The 21,940-nt window shown below is 44.6% G+C and overlaps 1 protein-coding gene across 1 annotated transcript; it reads right to left on the bottom strand.

Annotated features, from left to right (window-relative positions):
* Positions 1–20,349: 20,349 nt before the first annotated feature.
* On the bottom strand, positions 20,350–20,733 carry LOC114607840 (microtubule nucleation factor SSNA1). Its single transcript, XM_077916300.1, has one exon. It carries the CDS (start codon positions 20,731–20,733, stop codon positions 20,350–20,352), a length of 384 nt encoding a protein of 127 aa, XP_077772426.1.
* Positions 20,734–21,940: the final 1,207 nt, after the last annotated feature.

The following is a 21,940-nucleotide window of genomic DNA, read 5'->3' as shown; positions in this document are numbered from 1 at the left end:
ATTCCGATAAGCTAATATTTATTTCCCATTTTTCAGCGGAGCAAATATCATTCTGGCCTTGTTTATGCAGAGCATTCCAAATGGGAGGATTTTCACTCCTGTACGGTCTTGTGCCATTACTGAACAAGCTACTTGAATGAAGGCTGGTGGGATTTATTTATTTATTCCCATAAAATGCTTTTACTATATTGTAAATTTCTTTGGGATTGCCTCATGGGAAGCGATTCATAAATGAGTATCATCATCATCATCATTATGCCTTTTGCGGTCATGTATGAAAATGTACTGAGCTCCGATTCTGTCCCCATTGTCTGCTACTGTGGTAAAGTAAAATAAAACAAAGCCTAGATGCAACTCAAGTTCAAAGAGAGGATTGTGAAGTCTTTCAGTGCTGCGCAGAAATGTCCCAGAGGGGCAGGAGCTTTAAATAATGACTCAAAAGAGCTGGCAGCTTTATGAAGTTATAGTGAGCAAAGGGATGAAAAAGTCCTTTGTATGCTCCCTTCCACAATAGCACGTACCGCAGAGAGCACAAAGCTCAAAGCTTACAAAGCTGGCTGAATTCCACGTATGACCATGCAACTGAATACCATTGACCTTCATTGGGAGTGATCCCCCATCTTCTAGAGCAGGTGTGGGGAACCTTTTGCTGGAAACTACAGGAGGAAATTGTGCTCTTCTGTTCCCTGGCTTCTCACAGGCATCTGGCTGGCCCTTGTGAGAACAGGATGCTGGCCAATGTCCTGACAAAGCAAGCAATTCTCCCACCAGCCCCATCAACCATGACCAATGGACATCCAGAAGGCCAAAGATCTCCCACACATGTTCAAAGGGGTTTTGCTTAGGTGCTCCCCCAACTCAAAGCTCAGAGGTATGTCAGTGTGACGACCAGGTGTCTTTCTTTACAGAGGGCAGCCTGCTGGAGTCTCATGGGCACCTTCCTTCCCCTGACAAAACAGATGCCTCCAACACCCATCTGGCAGTGCGGGAAGCGCACCTCGAAGGGAGCCTGTGGAATGAAGGAGGACTGCCAGAGGGTTGGCCCATTAAGGCTCTGAAGGGAATGGAGGAGAGGGTATAAAGCAGCCTTTCTCAACCTGTGGGTCCCCAGATATTGTTGAACTACAACTCCCATAACCCCTAGCTAGCAAGACCAGAGCTCAGGGATGATGGGAGCATCGCTGTCAATTTTTCCCTTTTCTTGTGAGGAATCCTCTTTGGAATAAGGGAATTTCCCTTTAAAAAAGGGAAAAGTTGACAGCTATGGATGGGAGTTGTAGTTCAACAACATCTGGGGACCCACAGGTTGAGAACCGCTGGTATAAAGGCATAACATGGCTCGGCCTGCTCCCAACCTTGGTTGAAGCAAGTTGTTCACTTGGAGCTGTTTGCAGTCCTTACTGTTTTCCCTTTGGGCTCTGGTATCAGAACATGACACTGCCGGTGAGGGATTGTTGCCCTCAGGTTGAAATGGGCTCCCAACCTCTGGTATACAGGGTAGTAGTAGTAGTAGTAGTAGAAGAAGAGTTTGGATTTGATATCCGGCTTTATCACTACCCTAAGGAGTCTCAAAGCAGCTAACATTCTCCTTTCCCTTCCTCCCCCACACTCTGTGAGGTGAGTGAGGCTGAGAGACTTCAAAGAAGTGTGACTGGCCCAAGGTCACCCAGCAGCTGCATGTGGAGGAGCGGGGAAGCGAACCCAGTTCACCAGATTACGAGTCCACCGCTCTTAACCACTACACCATGCTGGCAGAAGCTCTGCAGGTGCAATTCGTCACACAGAAGTCTGAAAAGCTGCCTCCACAAAGTTCCGTTGCATTTAGGTTCTGCGACTACATTGTGCAATGTCCCAGCCTTCGGGTTCCTTCTGTTCCTTGGCCTAAAACAGTGTCTTCCAAGCTCCCCATTCCACCCCAGACCAGTTGTAACACACTGTGCCGCAAGCTGTATATGAAATTCAAAGTTTAATGCATTGAACTTTCATGAGAAATAAAAATGCAATTAAAAGTCAATATGAATATAGATATGAAAAATACAATAAAAATCCATGAGGGTATTTAATGTGATGGATGTTATTCACACACATGCTACAGGCCATCTGAATGAAGCTCACAGACCATTGGTTATCCGCGAACCATAGTTTGGGAACCCTTGGTCTAGGGAGAAGTCTGCTGCAAGTCTCACATGCAGCCAGGAAACACTTTGATAAGCTACTGGCCCTTGTGTGGAGCCTGAATCCCACCATCAAGGTCCAGAAGACAACACAACTGTTAAAAGATTCAGATGCTCTAGACTCATTTGCATCCGGTCACCCTGACTTGATACAAATCACCCTGATAAAGGCATAGGCAAACTCGGCCCTCCAGATATTTTGAGACTACAGTTCCCATCATCCCTGACCACTGGTTCTGTTAGCTAGGGATGATGGGAGTTGTAGTCCCAAAACATCTGGAGGGCCGAGTTTGCCTATACCTGCCATGATATGATACAAATCGGCTTACTTAGGACACTCTTAGCCTAAGCAAGTTGTAAGCTTATTTGTCAGGTTTCACAAATAAATTCCTGGCAGGTATGTACAACTTTTAACATGCAGAGAATAATATGTGCAAACAAATCAGAGAGGGGAGCTGAGGGAAGTCTTTAGTGGGGGGGGGAGGGGGGGATAAAAGGGGGGAAATAATGTAATTGATTATTTGGATTGATAATTTGTTTTGTTGACATTGTCTAATAAAAATATCTTTAAAAGCAAACAAACAAATAAATTCCTGGCAATTTTAAGAATTTGCTGCAGGGACATATCACAACATTAAGGATGGTAATTTTGCAGTCGCTTATTCATGCTACACAAATTGCTCTTTCCAGCGCACAATATGCCATTTCCCATTTGCAATTCATTATTCCCAAACTTATGTAACTACTTTTTCCAACACATGAGAATCTGCTGCTCAGTGGGAAATTAGTCTTCATTTCAATTGCCTCTCTGTGCGTGCTAGACTGTAGCTAACACAGAGTTCATTGAAGTCAACTGGACCTTAGCTCTGATTTCATTTTCCTTAGCTGTGTACAGCTTTTAATAAATTCCACAGCTGTCTTCAAAGGCAATATTATTTAGTGGGGAGGGAATCGAAGCAGCCTCTGGAACAGGGACAAGGAACTGCTGGTCTCCAGCACGGCCAATGATCAGGGGTGGTGGACGTTGTAGTCAAACAACATATGGAGCACCAGTAGTTGCTCTTGAGAAAGGGACAGGGAGCCAATCACCTCCTGTCAACCATCTTGGAGCCTACAATCAGCCGGTGAGGCCTTGCTGCTGGTGCTACTACTGGGGGCTACCTGACCCATGAAAGGGCCTTTTCAGTGGTGGCTCCACATTTGTGGAATGCTGTCCCTGGTGATGTGCATCTGTGTCTGTCGTTACCGACAGAAGGCCCATAGCGCTGGATTTCAGTGACCAGGCTGAACGATGGGGGTGGAGACGCTCCTTCAGGTATGCTGTGCCGAGGCCGTTTTAGTGTGGTACCACCTACATTTTGGAACTCCCTGCCCACTGACACCAGGAAGGTATCTTCACTGCACTATTTGTTTAGGCAAGTCTATCTAGACATAGAATCATAGAATTGTAGAGTTGGAAGGAACCACAAGGGTCATCTAGTCTAAGCCTCTGCAATGCAGGAATCTCAGCTAAAGCATTCATGACAGATGGCCACCCAACCTCTGCTTAAAAACCTCCAAGGAAGGAGAGTCCAGAACCTGCCAAGGGAGACCATTCCACTGTTGAACAATGTTTTAATCTGGTTATTGATTTCATTCTTTCAATGTTTTAAATCATCGCTTTTAACTGATAATTTGTTTTTGGGTTTTTTTCTACACCACTTGAAGTTTTGATCAATATCGAATGGAATATAAATTTCCATATGGGTATCTCCAAAACAGATAATATAAGGTAAAGGGTCAAGGGACCCCTGACCATTAGCTCTAGTCACAGACAACTATGGGGTTGAACGCTCATCTCGCTTTACTGGCTGAGGGAGCTGGCGTTTGTCCACAGACAGCTTCCAGGTCATGTGGCCAGCATGACTAAGCCGCTTCTGGCGAACCAGAGCAGCGCGCGGAAACGCCGTTTACCTTCCCGCCAGAGCAGTACCTATTTATCTACTTGCACTTTGTGCTTTCAAGCTGCTAGGTTGGCAGGAGCAGGGACCAAGCAACGGGAGCTCACCCCGTTGTGGGGATTCGAACCACCGACCTTCTGATCAGCAAGCCCAAGAGGCTCAGTGATTTAACCCACAGCACCACCTGCGTCCCAAGATAATATAAATGAACTAGTAATTCTATTAGCTTCCAAAAACCTGTTAAAGGCTTATATAGAACAATGACAGGATTGTGTTTAATTATGGGGATTTGCACAGAGATGATGCTTAATTACTGTGGTTAATGTTGTTATATTATTAAGAATCCAGTACTAGGCTGATACTGTTATATGACACACCGATATAAGGCAATGGGAAGCACCAGATACATCTTCACTGGTTTTCAGAGAGTGGGGTGCTACCAGGAGACATCAAACATGCATGGTATAGGCATGTTTCCTGCTTTTAAAATACATTTTCTTTAACAGTAAAATAGTATCTACTCCCATCCCAGGAGGGATACAAGGCGACTAGTTGGGTTATTATGTGAGCACAGGGGGAACCAGCCTGCTGTCCTCCTGATGTTGAACTTCAACTCCCACAAGGTCCTGCTAGCATGGCCAATGGTCAGGGGGGATGGGAGTTGAACTCCAAAAACATTGGGAGATGTTCATGGCACATTTGATACAGGCTGAAGCCTGCGCTGATCCTCCACTTTCCCCCAAACTGACTCTGGTGAGAACCCTCTAGGCCTCATTGCCTTCCCAATGCCAACCCAGAAAACCCCCTCAAGCAGCGGCTCTTACTTGTAAGTAAGAATGAGGTATTCATTAGGGCAAATAACACTCCAAGCTTTGCGGCAGGCACAAGGTTCATGGTTCAGGAATTCAAGAGCAGGGCAAGAAGCTGAGAACTGGATGAAAGCAACAAAATTGTCCCAACGAGTTTCCACGCCTCCACCGCCAAGCTTTTAAAGGCAAGGTTTGACATACTCACTTGCAAGGCTTGCTCACTTTACAAGAATGCAGATGTGCACTCCTGCAGGGTAGGTGGGCCTGCTCCCACCTGCAGAGGCGGGGCCTGGTTCTAAGTGACAAGACTGCTCCATCCTCTTCAAGTTCCTGCTCAGCTGTTGCTGCCTCTGGTTCAGCTGTCCTCGTGGCTTCTCCAAGCCCTTCTGAGTCTCTGCTGAGCCTCTCCACTCCGAAGGAAAGTCAGGGGGGAGAACTGACATCTCTGTTCCTTCTTCCCAGCTGACAGAAGGTAGGGTGGAAAGGGGAGATCCCCACCTCCTCCAACTCAAGTTCCCGCCTTTCAGGTCCCGCCTTTGTTTCTTCCTCTTCCTCCTCCTGCACCAGAGCCTGACTGATTCTGACAGCAGTGTGGGGCTCAGGACACTCTCTATCCAGCCCTTGGGACTCTCCCTTTCACTGGTCCTTCATCACGATCATGTCATCCTCATATGCCCTGAACTATGACAAGGCCACTTGCTTGCTTACCTGCCTGCATCATTCTCTGACTTCTGTACAAAGGGAAGAGTCACATCCATTATCCCACCCACCTTTTGCCTCTGGCCTTGTCCACCACAGGCACACAGTGTGCTGGTCCCATGGGTTACACGAGAGGTGAGGTCCAAGTCTGGTCCATGGTCAAAGGTGCAACGAGGAGGCAGTCCGTAGTAGTTGAAGCTGGGGGCAGGGCAGGGAGCCGGGTGAAGTCAGGAACAGGCTTGCAAGCAGGGAGCCAGGGTGGGTCAGGAGCTCAGGCAGGAACTAGCAACCAACAATGTTGCTCCCACAACTTGGGACTGGGGCTGGCCGGCTTTTATCTCCCCCGAGGCATAGGGTGGCCCCGATCCTCTGGTGACTCGTCTCTTCTGGCCTGGAGGCGAGCACTCCTCCTGCGGGAACTTAGTTCCCTCCACCTCTCTGCCCTGAGCCTCTGCAGCTCAGGAGAGGCTGGAGGGTTACCGGACCCAGAAGCAACCTCAACTTCTTCTGACGGGGCTGAGAGTGGAGCACCTGCAGGCAATGGGTCCTCCCTCACCTCGAGCCAGAGCAGACTCAGCTGGTGCCTGCACCTGAGGATCCAGCACAGGTGAGGACCCTTCAGGCTCATGCCCCACACTGGAGGCGGGGAATCCTGTGCAGGCTGGGATCCCTCAGGTTCAGCATCTGAGTCCGAATCCCAGGCCATCACACCCAGTCCTCTAAAAAGGTTACCCAATGCAGCTCTCGGGCTGCAAAATGTTCCCCACCTTTGTTCTCTGAGGGCCTTCTGGCAGTTCCCTTACTGCAAGAAGTGAAGTTGCAGGGAACCAGGCAGAGGGCCTTCTTGGTAGTGGCACCTGCCCTGTGGAATGCCCTCCCACCAGATGTCAAGGAAATAAACAATTATCTGACTTTTAGAAGACATCTGAAGGCAACCCTCTTTAGGGAAGTTTTTAATGTTTGTCATGTTTTTAATATCCCGTTGGTATATTATTATTATTATTATTATTATTATTATTATTATTATTATTATTTTGTTCACGTATATGGGACCATGTAAATTTCTTTATGCCAGGATTGGCCATTGAGCTGCCCTCCAGATGCAGTTGGACTCCAAGTCCCATCATCCCCAGGCATCATAGCCAATAGTCAGGGGTAATGATAGGTGTAGTTCAACAGCATCTGGAGGGCGTCACGTTGACTATCATTGCATGGTGTTCATGCTGGTGTTGGGTACATGTTCCCAAGCCAGGGCAGGCGGAGGATTAGCTTGGTGGTTAAACATTTGAAAGAGGCCTACATCCTTAGGTTACAAAAATATTTTAGCATTTTAGAACTTTGCCTGCTGACATTCAGGAAGCGTAACTGTTTCCAAGGATATACTAAGAAAGAGTTCCTATGCAGACTATTATGGGCTGTTTTCAAATAATAAGCTGCATAAGTCAAAGGCAGAAAGTGGCAATAGGTTCCTTCAAAGCAGGCAAACAGAAAAAGTGTCCTGCAACCTATTTGTCTTTAGTTGTTGACTCAAGCACATATTAGATATTACAGTGCCACCTGCTGTTTTACTGCACAATATTGCTGCAAATTAAAAGCAGTCCTTGACTTTTTTACTGCTCAGGTGGGGAATATCCCTTCTCTGGATTCATTGCTAGCAGAGCAAAATGCAGCCCCTGGTGCTACTGAATTTGTGCTTTCTGAACACAGAACTTGCAGTGTTCATAGGCGATGAACAATGCTGTCTTGAGCGCTGCATAAGCTGGAGCTTAAGCTCAGAAGAACAGCTTTTCAGGATCAGACTAAGGGTCCATTATTTTTCGAGGTTGTATCCAGCTAGGTTCTACTCAGGGTAGACCCACTGCAATTAATGGACATGGCTAACTTGGGTTGATTAATTTCAATGGGTCTATTCTGAGTAGAATTTAGTTGGCTATAGCCCTCTAACTGTGGCCAACAGAAGGCCTTCAGAAGCTCCCAAGAAGGCAGTGGTGCAGCTGGTAATCTGAGACTGTGCACTTGTAGGGTTAACCTGTGTCCTCTTTTTCCAGGACACGTCCTCTTTTTTGGGGTAAAATCTCCGTACGGGTAGATTTTTTTAATTTTCGAAAATGTCTCTGGCTCTACTTTCTGGATGAGACATAGCCATAACTAGTGGCTGTAGTTTTGCTTTCCTCTTCTCTTCTCCTGCCCTCCTCAACAATATATCACAGCTTCTATTGCCTACATATATTAGGGGTATTTAAAACGAGTCTCATCATAACGTCCTTTTTTTGCTCTTCAAAATATGGTGACCCTAAAAGGGTCTTATGGGGCGGAAAGGGGCTGGCTTCTTTAGATTGTCTTGTGTATTGCTTCAGTTGCTCAGACATCTGCCCTAAATTCCTGCTTGATGGCACCTTTATGCAAGCAAGGCATCAAGGTGATGGACTGCTTTTGCTGCTGTTGCCCTGAGCCTGTAGAACTCTGAAGTATACTCTCTCTGAACATGACTGTACCATTTAAAATAAACAAAGTGCCACACACCACCACACAGGCTTGGGACAGCATGACAGACTCTTTGTAACAAAGATAGCTGGATAAAAGGGATTTTTTACACTTCAGAAAAGAAGAGTATTAGTGCTCCTCTTCTCTTCTCTTCTTCTTCTTCTTCTTCTTCTTCTTCTTCTTCTTCTTCTTCTTCCTCTTCCTCTTCCTCTTCCTCTTCTTCTTCTTCCACCACATTTTCTACAGATTCAATCGCAAATTCCAAAATTGTAAAATTAAATGCAGGAGACTGTCAAAACATATTGCTAAATGAAGTGCTTACTCTCCTGGCTTGATTGCAAATGAACTACTGTAAAAACCAATCACTTCTTTTCTTCAAATTAGCAATAGTGGGTGATGAATGAATTTCTCAAAATAAAACCCAGCAGTTAAAAGTCTCTGCTTTCCCTACGGAAAACCCAGTCCTTTTAGGAAAGGGAAACACAAACAATTCCATCTGTCCTTCCAATTGCACGACCTAATTTACTGCAGACATTCTTCTGTTTACTGTAAATGAGCATATTTCACTACAGAAAACAACATGTTGCAGTGAACAAGAAATTATCTGCATAGTCTAATCAGATTTAACTCAGAGGCTTGCTGCCCCCCAAATGTCCTGATTAAAAAGATAAAACTTTCTCCTGCTGGGTCTGTCAATTAAGATGCAAAAGAGCAGAGCTGGTAAGGGGAAGCTTCCTCAGATATAAGTTGGAAGAGGAAAGTAACAAGGTCACTTTAAGAAAGCCTAGAAGCAGCACATCAATCATGTCTTGCAGATGATTAGAACACAAAGGACAGATCTGACAAGCAGATCTGAGCAGGGGGAAAGACCTCACCATTTAGGATGATATGCCCAAAACATCACTATGTTCATAATTGCGGGTTATAAAAACCTGAAAGAGGTTTTCAGTTAGGAAGGCACCACAGACTGTTCCCATGTTGGTCCAGCAATTTGGCTCTCATGACATCATGGCAGAACTGCTTTTGCTATTTAACAGGTTTTCACTGATTTTGTAGGCTGCCTCGAGGGCTTTTATACTGGAAAGGTGGGTTGAAAAGAGGGTTGCCATATTTCGAAAAATAAAAACCAGGAGACATGCTCCCCAAGTTGTTAAGCTTTCTATTTTTATTTTTACAAAAACGCCCCAAAAACGTCATCTTTCAGAAATCCCCCCCCCCAACGTCAATTCCTCCTTTGATATCTCAGTAATGTCCGGGAGAATCAAGATGTATGGCAGCCCTACTGAAAATATATCTTTTAAAGAACAAAATGAGTCCCACAAGCTTGAAACTCTGTGTATAAAAAGAGAGAGAAAAGGGAAGGAGCAACTGTGTATCTTACATGACACTGTTTTAAGGGTACCCTTGAAATTAAAGTGTGAATGCAACAGATAATGTGTTTGCAAACATACGTATCAGGGCCAGCCCAAGCTCTGAAAAGACACCCAGGAAAATGACACTCCCTTATGTCAATGGGCCCTGCTAGGCACCCTGAGCAGCAGAACTCTGATCAACACCAGGTGGCTTGGGGAGAGCTGCCATTTGAATTCCCTACAATTACATGGAATTGTGCTCAGATGGGAGGCATTCTGGGAAATTTAAATGGTGGCTCCAAGCTGCTGAGAAAGTGGGAAGGGGAAGGCAGGTGCTAGCATTATAATCAGGAAAAGCAATGCAATATTCCCCACCTCTGAATGTACCTCGGAAGGGCAGGCAGGTAGGGGCTGGTTGAGGGCAGATTGAGATTGGTGGGGCAGCGCCCCATTCATTCTAATGGACCATCTTCCATCGTCAGGCCCTTCTGCATGTAAGACATGTGTTCTATGCCTGAGGTACAGCTTCTCCCCATATGGTTCTAGAATACCATTTTGTCTTTAACTACCTATTCCTCATCTCCAGCTTTTGTTTAAACCAGTGTTTCTCAACATTCTGTAGCAGGGAAAACATGTTATGTGTAGGCAACAGATGATACCAACAGAGAGCGGGGGGAAGAGAAGCAAATCTGGCTTTGATTTGTGGAATGCAGAAGGAAAGATGGAGCGCGGCTCCATCCCTGAGCAAAGAGGTCAGGTCTCCAGAATGTTTTGGGAATGCAATTGCGATTAATCATTTGGCAGCCATTGTTCAGAATCGGAGGTCAACGAGGCCATGGCCAACTGAAACAAAAGCCAGCATGTGTCCGCACCCAAGTGCTGGAATTCAAGCGGGTCTGTCTCTTCGGGCAAAGGAGTAGGCCAGTCATAAATTTGACGTGCGCCTCCTGTTTTCACTCTGCCAGGTTAGGGAAACGGGGTGCTTTGATATTTGATCCTGTAACCTTTCACCCAACATCTGGCCCTAATCAACATCTCTCTGGGAGAGGAAAAGCATTGGCCTTGACAGTAAAGAGAGGGAAAGTGAGCTCTGGAATAGAGGTTGCAATCCACAGCAGGTTCTTCAATTATAGGCGGGGCCCAACGTGGCAGCTTAAGAACATAAGGAGAGCACTGCTGGATCTAGTCCAACATCCTGTTCTCACAGTGGTCCACCAGATGCCCAGGTATACTAGTGTTATAGATGTGCATTCCACCAAGGGGGATGCTGGAACAGCTATTACTTTTGCTGTTCCCCTTGTGAATTTACCAGGGGAAGGGGAAAATGCTCACAATTGTTGTTTGAAGTGGCATGTGAATATTTGTGTCCATCCTTTACTTTGCACCCTTCCCATCAAAGGCATCAAAAACAAACAAACAAAAAAGCTGCAAAACCAGCCTGGGGACTACAAATTGCGGAGGGAGGAGGGAGTGAAGTACTTACCTAAGAATACTTGCCAGGAAAACCCCTTGAGCTCTGTGGGAGTTTCTTGCAAGTAAAGGTGATTAAGACCTATCCCATCTTTTAAATGATTATTAGGAGAAGCTGCCCATTTCAGGTTCTCTCTGTTTCTTATTTTTCCCATCTAAAGTTCAGTTCCCCACATATCCACACCAGTTTGATTTTCTTTCTTTCTTTTTTTTTTAAAAAGTCTTCATGAAACTTCTTAAGCATTCCAGTGCACAGTTTATCCTAATACATGTCAGGATGCAATTTTGCCAAAAGGCACATTATTGCAAAGCCACATACCCTAATGAAATGCAGTTTTGTATGTTATTTTCACAAATATACACATTTTTACCCAGACTTCCCCTCGCTATTGGCATTTTTGTACACATTACCTGCCTGGAGAGCTGCATATATTGCTCTAATCAGAGAAGTGCAAATTTCAAAGGACGTCTGCATTCCGATTCTTACATCGTATCGGAAAATGCAATTGGGTAGGCTTGCCTTTAAATGCAAACTGGATGAAATCTCTTCCCTACCCTAGTGTACACCCAGCAACTCACACTCCCTTTTTCAAACCACTTTTGGCTGTTTACACCAAATGGAGCACGTCCTCCCACACGCCCTCTCTAGCTGTTAAGCAGTTGCTTCACTCCCCCCCCCCCCCGCCCAAGCCACAGCCTAACTCAGGCATAGGCAAACTCAGCCCTCCAGATATTTTGAGACTACAGCTCCCATCATCCCTAGCTAACAGGACCAGTGGTCAGGGATGATGGGAATTGTAGTCTCAAAACATCTGGAGGGCCGAGTTTGCCTATGCCTGGCCCTAACCCCAATACCAGAAGAGGAGAAAAGTGCCTAAATCTACAGAGTACAATGGGATAAGGCGAGGGAGAGGCTGGATTTACTCCATTTCAGGTAAAAATACACTCCACTGCCTCATGTGAATGGCGCACACGCATGTTTAGCATGCGCACATTTCCCATCCAGCCTAGTTTGGCCCTAAGTTGCTGCAAATATAAGCAATTACTGCTGAGAGACGGGTAAATGCAGGCAACTTTTGCTAGGAGGCTTTGCTGCCGCGTGCCAGTAGGAAATGAAGATGATTGTGTGTTAATTGAAGAGAGAAACCTCATTAGCTCATGTGCAGCTTATTAGCTCTTTTAAAGGGAGCAGCCCACAGAGGGTGACCCAAAGCCACATGCAGCGCAAGCGCAAATAATGGAGCCACAGCATGCGCAGCAGCCCATGGTAAGCCACAAGTCTGGTTTCTGTCAGCAGAGACAAGAGTCTCGTTGTCCCCTTGCAAATCCCTCCAGCTCTGCTGAGCATTAAAACTTCTGCCTCATGCCAGATATTATTTGACTCCCATTTTACAACAATGTTAATTGCAGGCATAGGCAAACTTGGCCCTCCAGATGTTTTGGGACTGCAACTCCCATCATCCCTAGCTATCAGGACCAGTGGTGGGATGATAGAAGTTGTAGTCCCAAAACATCTGGAGGGCCAAGTTTGCCTATGCCTGGTTAATTGCCTCTCCTCCTTCCAGCTCTACTTTTCTGACTCTTTTAGGACACCGTAGTCCCCCAAAGCCTGACCTTTTCAAAGAATGCTACATGAAAGCTATTTTTCAAGTTAGAGTCTCAGGATTGCCATATCTTTATACTGAATGTGCAGATGAAGAATCTCAGGGTGTCAGCTATGCCCAGTTCTCCTTGAATAGCTTGCATGATGGTTTTTTCAGGTGATGAGTTTATTTTTCCAATACAATACCATTTTGGTCTGGGTGAAGCATGGAGGGGTGGAATCCTCAGCTGTATATATCACATGCTGGTTTGCCCCACCTCACAAGGATCTTCCAGGATGAAGTGAGGTGTACAACTTCACCGGGTTAGAAAATATCATGAAAATTGGTCTAGAATAAAGACAATAAAAATGGGACTTCTCATAAGTCAGCATTACCCACAATACATGCTGTGAGCGCAGCTCAACTTGGCCTATTCACTCTCTGTGGCACTATTTACACAAGCCAATGTCGTGCCTCCAGACTTGGACTACTATGGTCCAACAAAACTCCTCTGAATACTTCTTCTTCTTTGGTGATCACTTGTAGCCAAGTAAGATTTGGCTACAAGTATTCGGCTACAAATATTACTACTACTACTACTATTATTATTGCCTTCCATTAAACACATTTTAACAGTGAGTCCCTAAGCGACTGTGGAGGCCAATTCTGGATCCACACGTCCTTCCACAGTGGGGACATAGGGAGGGAGTTGATCACGGTGAGGGTTTGCCAAGCGTGCCTTCCTCTTAGCGTGTTTCTCCCTTTCGTCCTGAGTTTGAGCGTCTTCAAAGCCCACGACACCACTACTACTACAGCTCAGAACTTGCTGGATAAACGCAGGACGAATTTCTCCCACAAGAGACAAAGGAGCAAAATCCCAGTGCTGTGGCAATCTTTAAATCCAGAATAATCCCACAGATTAAATTTTATGCATTTAGTGTACCCTCATCAGTGGCGCTACCTAGTGATTCAGGAGTAAATTTAGAATAAATGGAAGTTAAACACGAGGGGCAAAAATATCCCGGACAGGTTTCCTCCCTACTATTTCAGCTCAGGATATTAACTTGACTGAGCGAACTGGGTAGACAATGTGGTGCCCTTTGGATGTTGCTGGACTACAGCTCCCATCGTCCTGCCTGAAACTGATGCGCCATAGCTAGGCGCTATACCTAGACCGTGTCCTCCCTTTGAAATCCAAGCATCGGTGACTTCCTGAATGATTGACATTTTCAGCGTGGAATGCAAGACGGGATGGAATGCAGCCTAGGATGCTCTTCGGCATGGAACAGCCCTGTGTTTCAGGGAACGTGTGTGAATGACATGCCGTCAGTAGTGGGTGTGTTTCTCACATTAATCTGCCTCTGGTTGATGATTCCACGGGAAAGAGCCATGGGAGGCGGGGGGAACTTTGGGCCTCCTGCTGTTGCTGAACTACAATTCCCATCAGCCCTTGCAAGCCTGGCCAATGACCAGGGATGAGTAACGTCCAATATGGTGTGGCTGCTTTGTTCAGCTGCCTATCCTTGAGTGCGCCTGCGAACAGGCCTAGGCAGCCATTTCTGTTCTCTTGCTGCAAGCCACAAGCCTTGATTGGTTAATTATTGCCCATTAACCAGCACTCGGTGCAGCAGCCAAGCCATTAAGCAGGGCAGCATATGGTTCCAAACAGCGCTATTAACATACCTTTAGGGAGCATTTCCTGAAGCAGCAGGGCATTTCAAGGGGAAGAGAGTGGCTTTGCTTCTTTTTGAAACGAGCTCACTGGTTCAATGCCTGGGCCCAGGTGACAAAAACCCACATCGTGCCTGCAAACAATAGAATCATAGAATCATAGAATTTTGGGATTGGAAGGGACCCTGAGGATCATCTAGCCCAACCCCTTGTAATGCAGGAATATGCAACTGTCCCATATGGGGATTGAACCTGCAACCTTGGCATTATCAAATAGCAGGTGCCCTTGGCTGAAACAAGCATGTGAACATGCAGCAGAAGAGCTACATTGGGAGATAATGCCTTGATCTCTCCTGCAATAAATGAGTGGCGAGCAATTCTGGACTCAGCTAGATTGGTAAAGAAAAACCGATTTATATGCGTTTTATATGTGATATAACATTTTCCCACCAGATGGCGCTGTGGAGCCCGTGTTTTTCTCTACTTGTTTTCCCTGTTTAAATTTACGACATGTTTAACTGAAGCGCTTCTTTGAAGTGTCTTCGATCCAGCCTATGTATTTACTGCATGGGGGGAAGGTGTGAAAAAAGTCCAAAGACTGAAAGTTCAAAATTAAATGAAAGCACATTTGCCAGGTCTCTCTCTGCAGATCTTTGGGAAAGAGCAGTTCAGGATGCTTCCCTTTCCCGCCCGCCCCGTTCAGCTTTTGACATGATCGGATTCTGCTGCCGCTCTGCATTTTGATTGATTGATTGATTGATTGATTCTTTCTTTGCTGAGGTGTTTTGGTTTCATATACTGACATTCTGCAGTACCCTTGGGAATCTGCATGGTTAAGAGGTGGGACATAAATATATTTAATAATAATAATAATAATAATAATAATAATAATAATAATAATAACAACTCCTTCATATCTGAATTGTGTCATACTTGTTGAAATAAAAAGGACAGCAAACAAAACACATAAATAAGAAAATATTCCATTGCATTTTCTCTTCTCTTTGTGAACTGATTATCTTCAGGATCAGATCTGAGCCTTTAACCATCAGTGCTCCCATTTTTGCGTTTAACCATCAGTGCTCCCATTTTTAAAGCAGCAATGCTTGCACCCCATAATTACAGAATACACTGTTTGCAGAACATATCTTATAGTTTATGCTCTATTTTACTGACACAGTTTTCTGTTTTGTGATATATGCAAAACACTTAACCAATGCAAAAAAAGAGAGAGCTCTCTCTTCTGGAATTCTTCAGTCGCAAAAATTCTTAAACCTCTCTGGGTTTTCTCTTCTGATTATCGTCTCCTTTTCCAACATCTATCTTATTCCTAATCTTTCCATCATGTCAGGCAGATCGTTAATCATGCTGCACATCTGCTTTGGGTTTCAGGATGATTCTAGTTCAATAAAATATAGTTTCTTAACCCATGTTTTTCTGCTTTGTACTCTGGATTTGTGATCATTTCTTTTGGCATCTCAGATTCTATGGAGCCCAGAGTGTATAAAACGTATGTTATCTACACATACTGGTTTCATAAACTGGAATTGTTTCCATATCTGTTTATACAGATTGCACAGATCCATTATAAATAAGAATGCCATTTGTCACCTTGCAAGCCTTTCTTCTAAGGATGGAATACATATATCTGTTCCTTACTGCTCCACAGCACTGACATCTTAGCTCAGCTTAGCTGGGCAATGGCAGCTGGTAATATTTTGATTTCATAGGGTTGCAGTTTTCATCTCAACAGAAATTGCACAGCACTTATTTAGTCATTGCGCATGTGCAGAGTGCCATTGTCTCCTCCTCTCTAAACCCCACTCCCCAAATGTTCTCTCCACGTCTATTGACAAAGAAACAGCTCCAATGTAAGAGGACCAAGTATGATTTCCAGACAAGATTGACTCCATACCTCTTACTTAGAAATTAAGCCAAGACACACAGCATAAGTTTTCAAAATTTACATCTATGCATCCATTGCCCTCAAAAAACCTAAACATAAAAAACTTTTAAAGGTAAAGGTAAAGGTACCCCTGCCCGTACGGGCCAGTCTTGCCAGACTCTAGGGTTGTGCGTTCATCTCACTCTATAGGCCGGGAGCCAGCACTGTCCGCAGACACTTCCGGGTCACGTGGCCAGTGTGACAAGCTGCATCTGGCGAGCCAGTGCAGCACATGGAATGCCGTTTACCTTCCCGCTGGTAAGCGGTCCCTATTTATCTACTTGCACCCGGAGGTGCTTTCGAACTGCTAGGTTGGCAGGCGCTGGGACTGAACGACGGGAGCGCACCCCGCCACGGGGATTCGAACTGCCGACCATACGATCGGCAAGTCCTAGGCGCTGAGGTTTTACCCACAGCGCCACCCGCGTCCTTAAAAAACTTTTAAAACGCAACAAAGGCTTTCTTTCAGTTGCATGTAGTTTTCCTTCCCCCAAAAATCTAAGTATTCATTATCCAAAACATTGTTTTCCTCTAAATTAAAAGAACAGACTCTTCCAACCAGTAGGGGAAAACATGATTGTTTCATTTGAGTCAGGATACAACAGCACACACCAGAAAATATTTGCCATGCATGACTCGGTCCTGAAAATGTGAAGCAACGATCTCTGTTCATGTGCAGAGTTCATCGTACCACAGTGATTGTAGTCAACTCTATAATGTCTGAGTTTGGGGGGAATGTTTCCAGGTTTGGGGATGGATATGAAATCGTATCCAGAAAGGCAAAGACCCCAAACTATTCACTTCAGAAATTCACTAACAAACCCACAAAGAATAAGGGAGAAATAATAGGGACCAGGGAAGTGGCTTACTGGTAAAACGGATCCACATACCTTTTCTGAAAACGAGTCTGGAAAATACTCTGGAATTGCAAATGGCCCAGTATCTACCTTACCTACCCTACTCCACCCTGCAGCTGCAGTAGTTTTTAATGAGTGAATATAGGAAAATGGTTGATACAGAGCTTATTGCAACACACAAGGCACCCTCTCAATGCCCCAAACTTCTTTTAAAAGGAAAATTAAAAAAAAATATAGCTATTTATTGTAGAAAGAGACTCACTGTAGTTCACAGTGGTCTTTGAGATGCTCCCATAATCCCTGACCATTGCCCTTGCTGGCTGGGTCTGGTGGGAATTGTAATTCAACAGCATCTGGAAGCCCCCATGTTCCCCAACCTTGCTCTAATGGAAGTGACTGAACTGGACTGCAATTTTTTGCACGCTTAACTGGGGGCAAGCTACCATGGGACTAACTTCCGAGGAAGCAAGTCTAGGCTTACGCTGTTAAGCTTAGCAATGAAGAGGGCTTTGATGGGAGAGCAGCATGCAGAGCCCTCTCTCAAGTGTCTTCTTAGGGGTGAGAAAACAACAGTTGGCCAGAGGCTTCCCTCTCCATTCAGCGAGGGATACTCAGCAGCTGCCGTAATCATGTGCCGCAACTCTTAACATGACCTCATTTAGCTTGATAAATTAACTGAGTCTTGCAAGGCTTTCTTAAGAGAGCAGCAGGATGCTTATGAGTGATGTAAGTACACTTTATTCCACAGACTTATTTATGTAGGCAGCGGATTCCGAGAGCGTATTTATGGTGCAGACAAATTTGGCTTAGGCAGCTGGAACTCCGTACTTTTTTCGCAAATAATCACTGGAATTATCACATTAGTTTTGGAAGATGATATGAGTGAAACTGACAGATAGAAGACCTAAGGGCTTAGGAGGCTTAATTTTATCCTAAAACCCATCCCCACCAAATGTTTTCAAATTGACATCACAGGCTTCGGGATTATGCACTATTGGCACTTCCTTGTGAGCAGAGTTGGAAGTGGAAAATAAAACCAACAGTTACCTAACTGCTTGATTTGATGGGTGCAATCAATCAAAAAGTTTTGAAGTGACTGGTTAAATGTGCCTTATTAAATCAAAATATACCTTGAGTTAATCAAGTGGCTGCATACTTAAGTCACCATCCTTCAAGGGACGCTTCTCTGCAAAAAGTGCCGGACCAATATATTTTGCTGCCTGAGGCGAAGGACAAGGTGGCGCTCTCCCTTTTCCAGACGTTGAGAGAAGAGAGTTGACTCTTATGTCAACATTGCCAACAGGACTTCATGCTCCACAGCAGGCTAGCAGAGCACATATTATTTATTGTTATTATTTTAAACTTATTTCTTTCATTTGTTTCTCATAAGGCATCCCAAAGTGATTCACAATATAACAACCTATATAACATCTTTTTTTTTAAAGCACTTATAAGCACTTACAGTGCCTGAAACTATAGACACAGATATGGGAGACACATGCTTTATTGTCGGTGGGGCAGGTGAAGGTGTCTGGTTTTGCTGCTGCAGATGAACCATGGCATTTATTTTCTCTGCGCTCCTCCCAGCGGTCATTCCTCCACTGGTCACTGCTCTGGGTGCACAACCTGACTGCCTGTCGTCAGGCACATCAATAATTACAAGCACAATTTTACTAGAATTAGATATCACCCTCAAAGGCAGAAAATGAAGGTTCAATTAATAGGGCAAATGGAAATTTAGACAGCAGTTCTTTATACAGCTGCTGCCCACAACTACCAATATTTTGGAGGCATAACAGGCAGCAGCAATTTGGCATGCTGGAATGCTATGTATATATTTATATAGAGAGAGCTAGATAGGGAGGGAGAGCAGCTTTTCCTGCAGTTGTTGGGACCTCGAGAATGATTTGAGAAAGGATGCTGTCAGCGGGTTCCATTTTTTCAGAGCCGTCAGCCAGAAGTCCCTTACTCTGTCATATGCTGATCTGAGGACATTTCAGTCTCCTTACCTTCATCACTCCTGCCCAAGTCAAATAAAAATGTGTCTGGCATCTATGCATAATCAGTTGTGTTTTTTTGGCAAGGAACTTTTTCATTGGTTGGTTTAAGTATTTTTCTTAAAACACTTTGTGGAATTGAAGGCTTCAAAAACATGATCAACAGGTATTCAGTTTTGAGATTTCAAATGCACATCCTGGAAAACAAATCATGTGCAAAGCAGCCTCCATGCGCATTTTCCCATGTATTGATTTATATACAGCATTCCTTTTCTCTATACAAGCAAGAACGTCAACTCTGTCCTCCTGCATCAGTAACATCCTCTTCACATTTGTTAAGCAAGATTTCACTGTGGGGCTATTCCATGACTGCCACCACAATTGCTCGGACAATCCTATTCACTGTTGCACACACTTTTCCTGGGGTGGACAATTTTCGATCTCCAAGGACAATTCAAGATAAAGGGCCAATTCAGAATCACAACAATAAGACAATTGCCATGGGCAGTGTATTTCTCCTGAAAAGCATATTTAACATTTTGCATTGTATAATGTGAATTGTATTGTACACAAACAATATACACCTTTGTTAAGAGGACAACTGCTGCCTCTAGAATAGTCAACTTTTTTTTTGCAGTGTTTCCCCCCCCCCCCCCAAGGAGGGGCATTGTTGTCTTCTGAGCTGCTGATGTAACGCCTTGCCATCGGCTTATACCTTAACGCTGGTGAGGGCTGGGTACTTTGCACAGATCACAGGTGAGTTTGGTCACTCAGGGATAATGTAATCCAACAGCTTGAAATGACTTGAGACTGGGACCCCAGAACCCACTGGCTGAGAGAGGCATGTCCCTGTCTTCCAAGGAGCTCCTTTGGAAGGAGTTGTTGCTGGTGTACTACAGTTATGAAGGGACACAGTAAAAGCTTGCAACAAAAAAGTGGAAAAGCCCTGCAGGATTTACCCAAGTGTTATGTCCTAAATCCTGCCCACATGGCCCTCAGACGTATTACTGGAACCACAAACATTTTACAAACCAATTCTTTCCTTACTGTTCCAAAAATAGTAGATGCTGCACTGTTGCTTTAAACACAGCCCGTGGTATGCTGAATCCCAAGTACTCTGTTCACTGATCCAGCAGCTGCTAGGCTCCTTGGATCATGTGTCAGTTGGCTCCAACATGTAGTCCTTGCAGCATCTAAAACAATCTTAGGATAAGCAGTTAAGTTTTAAAGAACTTTATTTTCAACTTGTTTATTGCTTCCATGATATCCTCTATAAAAAGTAACAATTGATACATAATAAAAACATTAATAAACCCACCAATACAAGATCAAAGTGTGACATTTCTTGTATATAACTTTTCACAAAGCCTAGTGCTGCGTTTGTTGGAGCCCAAGTGTTTGAATATCCCCAGTCACATTTCTATTTAGCATTATCGTTTTGTCTAAATTCCCTGTTTCGGCTTTCAAAACGTTCAGCAGCATCCTAGAGCTTTCCAAGATCTTCTCGTAAGTCAACGCTGCTTCGGCAAGAACTTCGTCAAGTTTCTTCTGTGCAGCATTTTTCTGTGCTAAGTTTTCACACACGCAATCCAGTTGTTTTGTCAGTGTCTCGATTTTATCCTGGATCCTACTCTTTTCCTCTTCCGCTTCCCTGATCTGCTTGCTCACTTCTTCTCTTTGCATGTACAAGTCTTCTATATGTTTCACAAGTTCGTTATTATAGCCTTGCAGAACAGCCCCCTGGTGAGTCATCCTGCTGGCTCCACCCTTCAGAGGAGAAGGAAATGATTCCTGCTTCCACCAGCTGATCTCACCACCGTCTGCCTGTATTTTGTAATTTAAATGGAGGAAAGAAAGAAAAATTGCTAAGTGCTTTTGAGCAACACTGTAAAACCAGCACATACATAATGGAAATGTCAATAGCAATTGTAGAAAATGTGAATAAGGAAACCATTTGAGTAAGTTTCCAAGGATCCTATTTTGCCATTACTTTTAACTTCTTCCACTCTGACATGCAAGTGGCCACGGGTATTTTCCAAGACGTTATGAAGCTGCTGATATTTTGAGACGGCTCTAAAATGTGTGCACTTAAGTGCTGTGTGCAAGAGAATGTGTAGATGCACAACTCCATGTATGAATGATGCAGGAGTGAAATTATATGAATGCATGTGCCTTGATAGGCATTGGAGAGGAGCACTGAGGAAGAACAGAATAGGGGAAAGAATTGAAGGATTAATCTCCCCTTGCCCTACCTGCTTCTCTCACAAGGTTCTCATGCTAATAATAATAAGTCTCCGCCTCCCTTCAATTCAAAGTGTTGGTGCTGACCTTTAAAGCCCTAAACAGCCTCGGTCCTGTATACCTGAAGGAGTGTCTCCATCCCCATCGTTCAGCCCGGACACTGAGATCCAGCGCCGAGAACCTTCTGGCGGTTCCCTCATTGCAAGAAGTGAGGCTACGGGGAACCAGACAGAGGGTTTTCTCGGTAGTGGCGCCCACCCTGTGGAACACCCTCCCATCAGATGTCAAGGAAATAAGCAGCTATCCTATCTTTAAAAGACATCTTAAGGCAGCCCTGTTTAGGGAAGTTTTTAATATTTAATGCTGTGTTGTTTTTAACACTCAATTGGGAGCTGCCCAGAGTGGCTGGGGAAACTCAGCCAGATGGGTGGGGTATAAATAATAAATTATTATTATTATTTGTCCTAGGATAGGGCCATTCAGGTGCTCTCTAGCTATAGGATGGCTTAGAACAGTAAATACACTGGCAACATGTGCACCAGACTATTCAGGATTGATTTACTGCAGTTTAAGTAAGGTTTCTGGGGAGATTTGCAGGGTTTGAGGGTGCTGAGAAGAATCCAAGCCTGCCTAAGCATTTGCTTCCTTACCTCTATAGCGCCTGCTTAACTTGTACATTTGCTGGTAATAGAAGGTAATGCACCATTAAGGCTACCTG

The sequence above is a fragment of the Podarcis muralis genome, chromosome 12, assembly GCF_964188315.1.
Source record: "Podarcis muralis chromosome 12, rPodMur119.hap1.1, whole genome shotgun sequence".
In the NCBI taxonomy this organism is placed as follows: domain Eukaryota; kingdom Metazoa; phylum Chordata; class Lepidosauria; order Squamata; family Lacertidae; genus Podarcis; species Podarcis muralis.
The sequence above is the reverse complement of the archived record's forward strand: the minus strand, read 5'-3'. Positions and strand labels throughout refer to the sequence as shown.

Bases quoted from the DNA above. Each gene is read 5' to 3' on its own strand.
- LOC114607840 (XM_077916300.1), bottom strand. From the start codon at position 20,733: ATGACTCACCAGGGGGCTGTTCTGCAAGGCTATAATAACGAACTTGTG.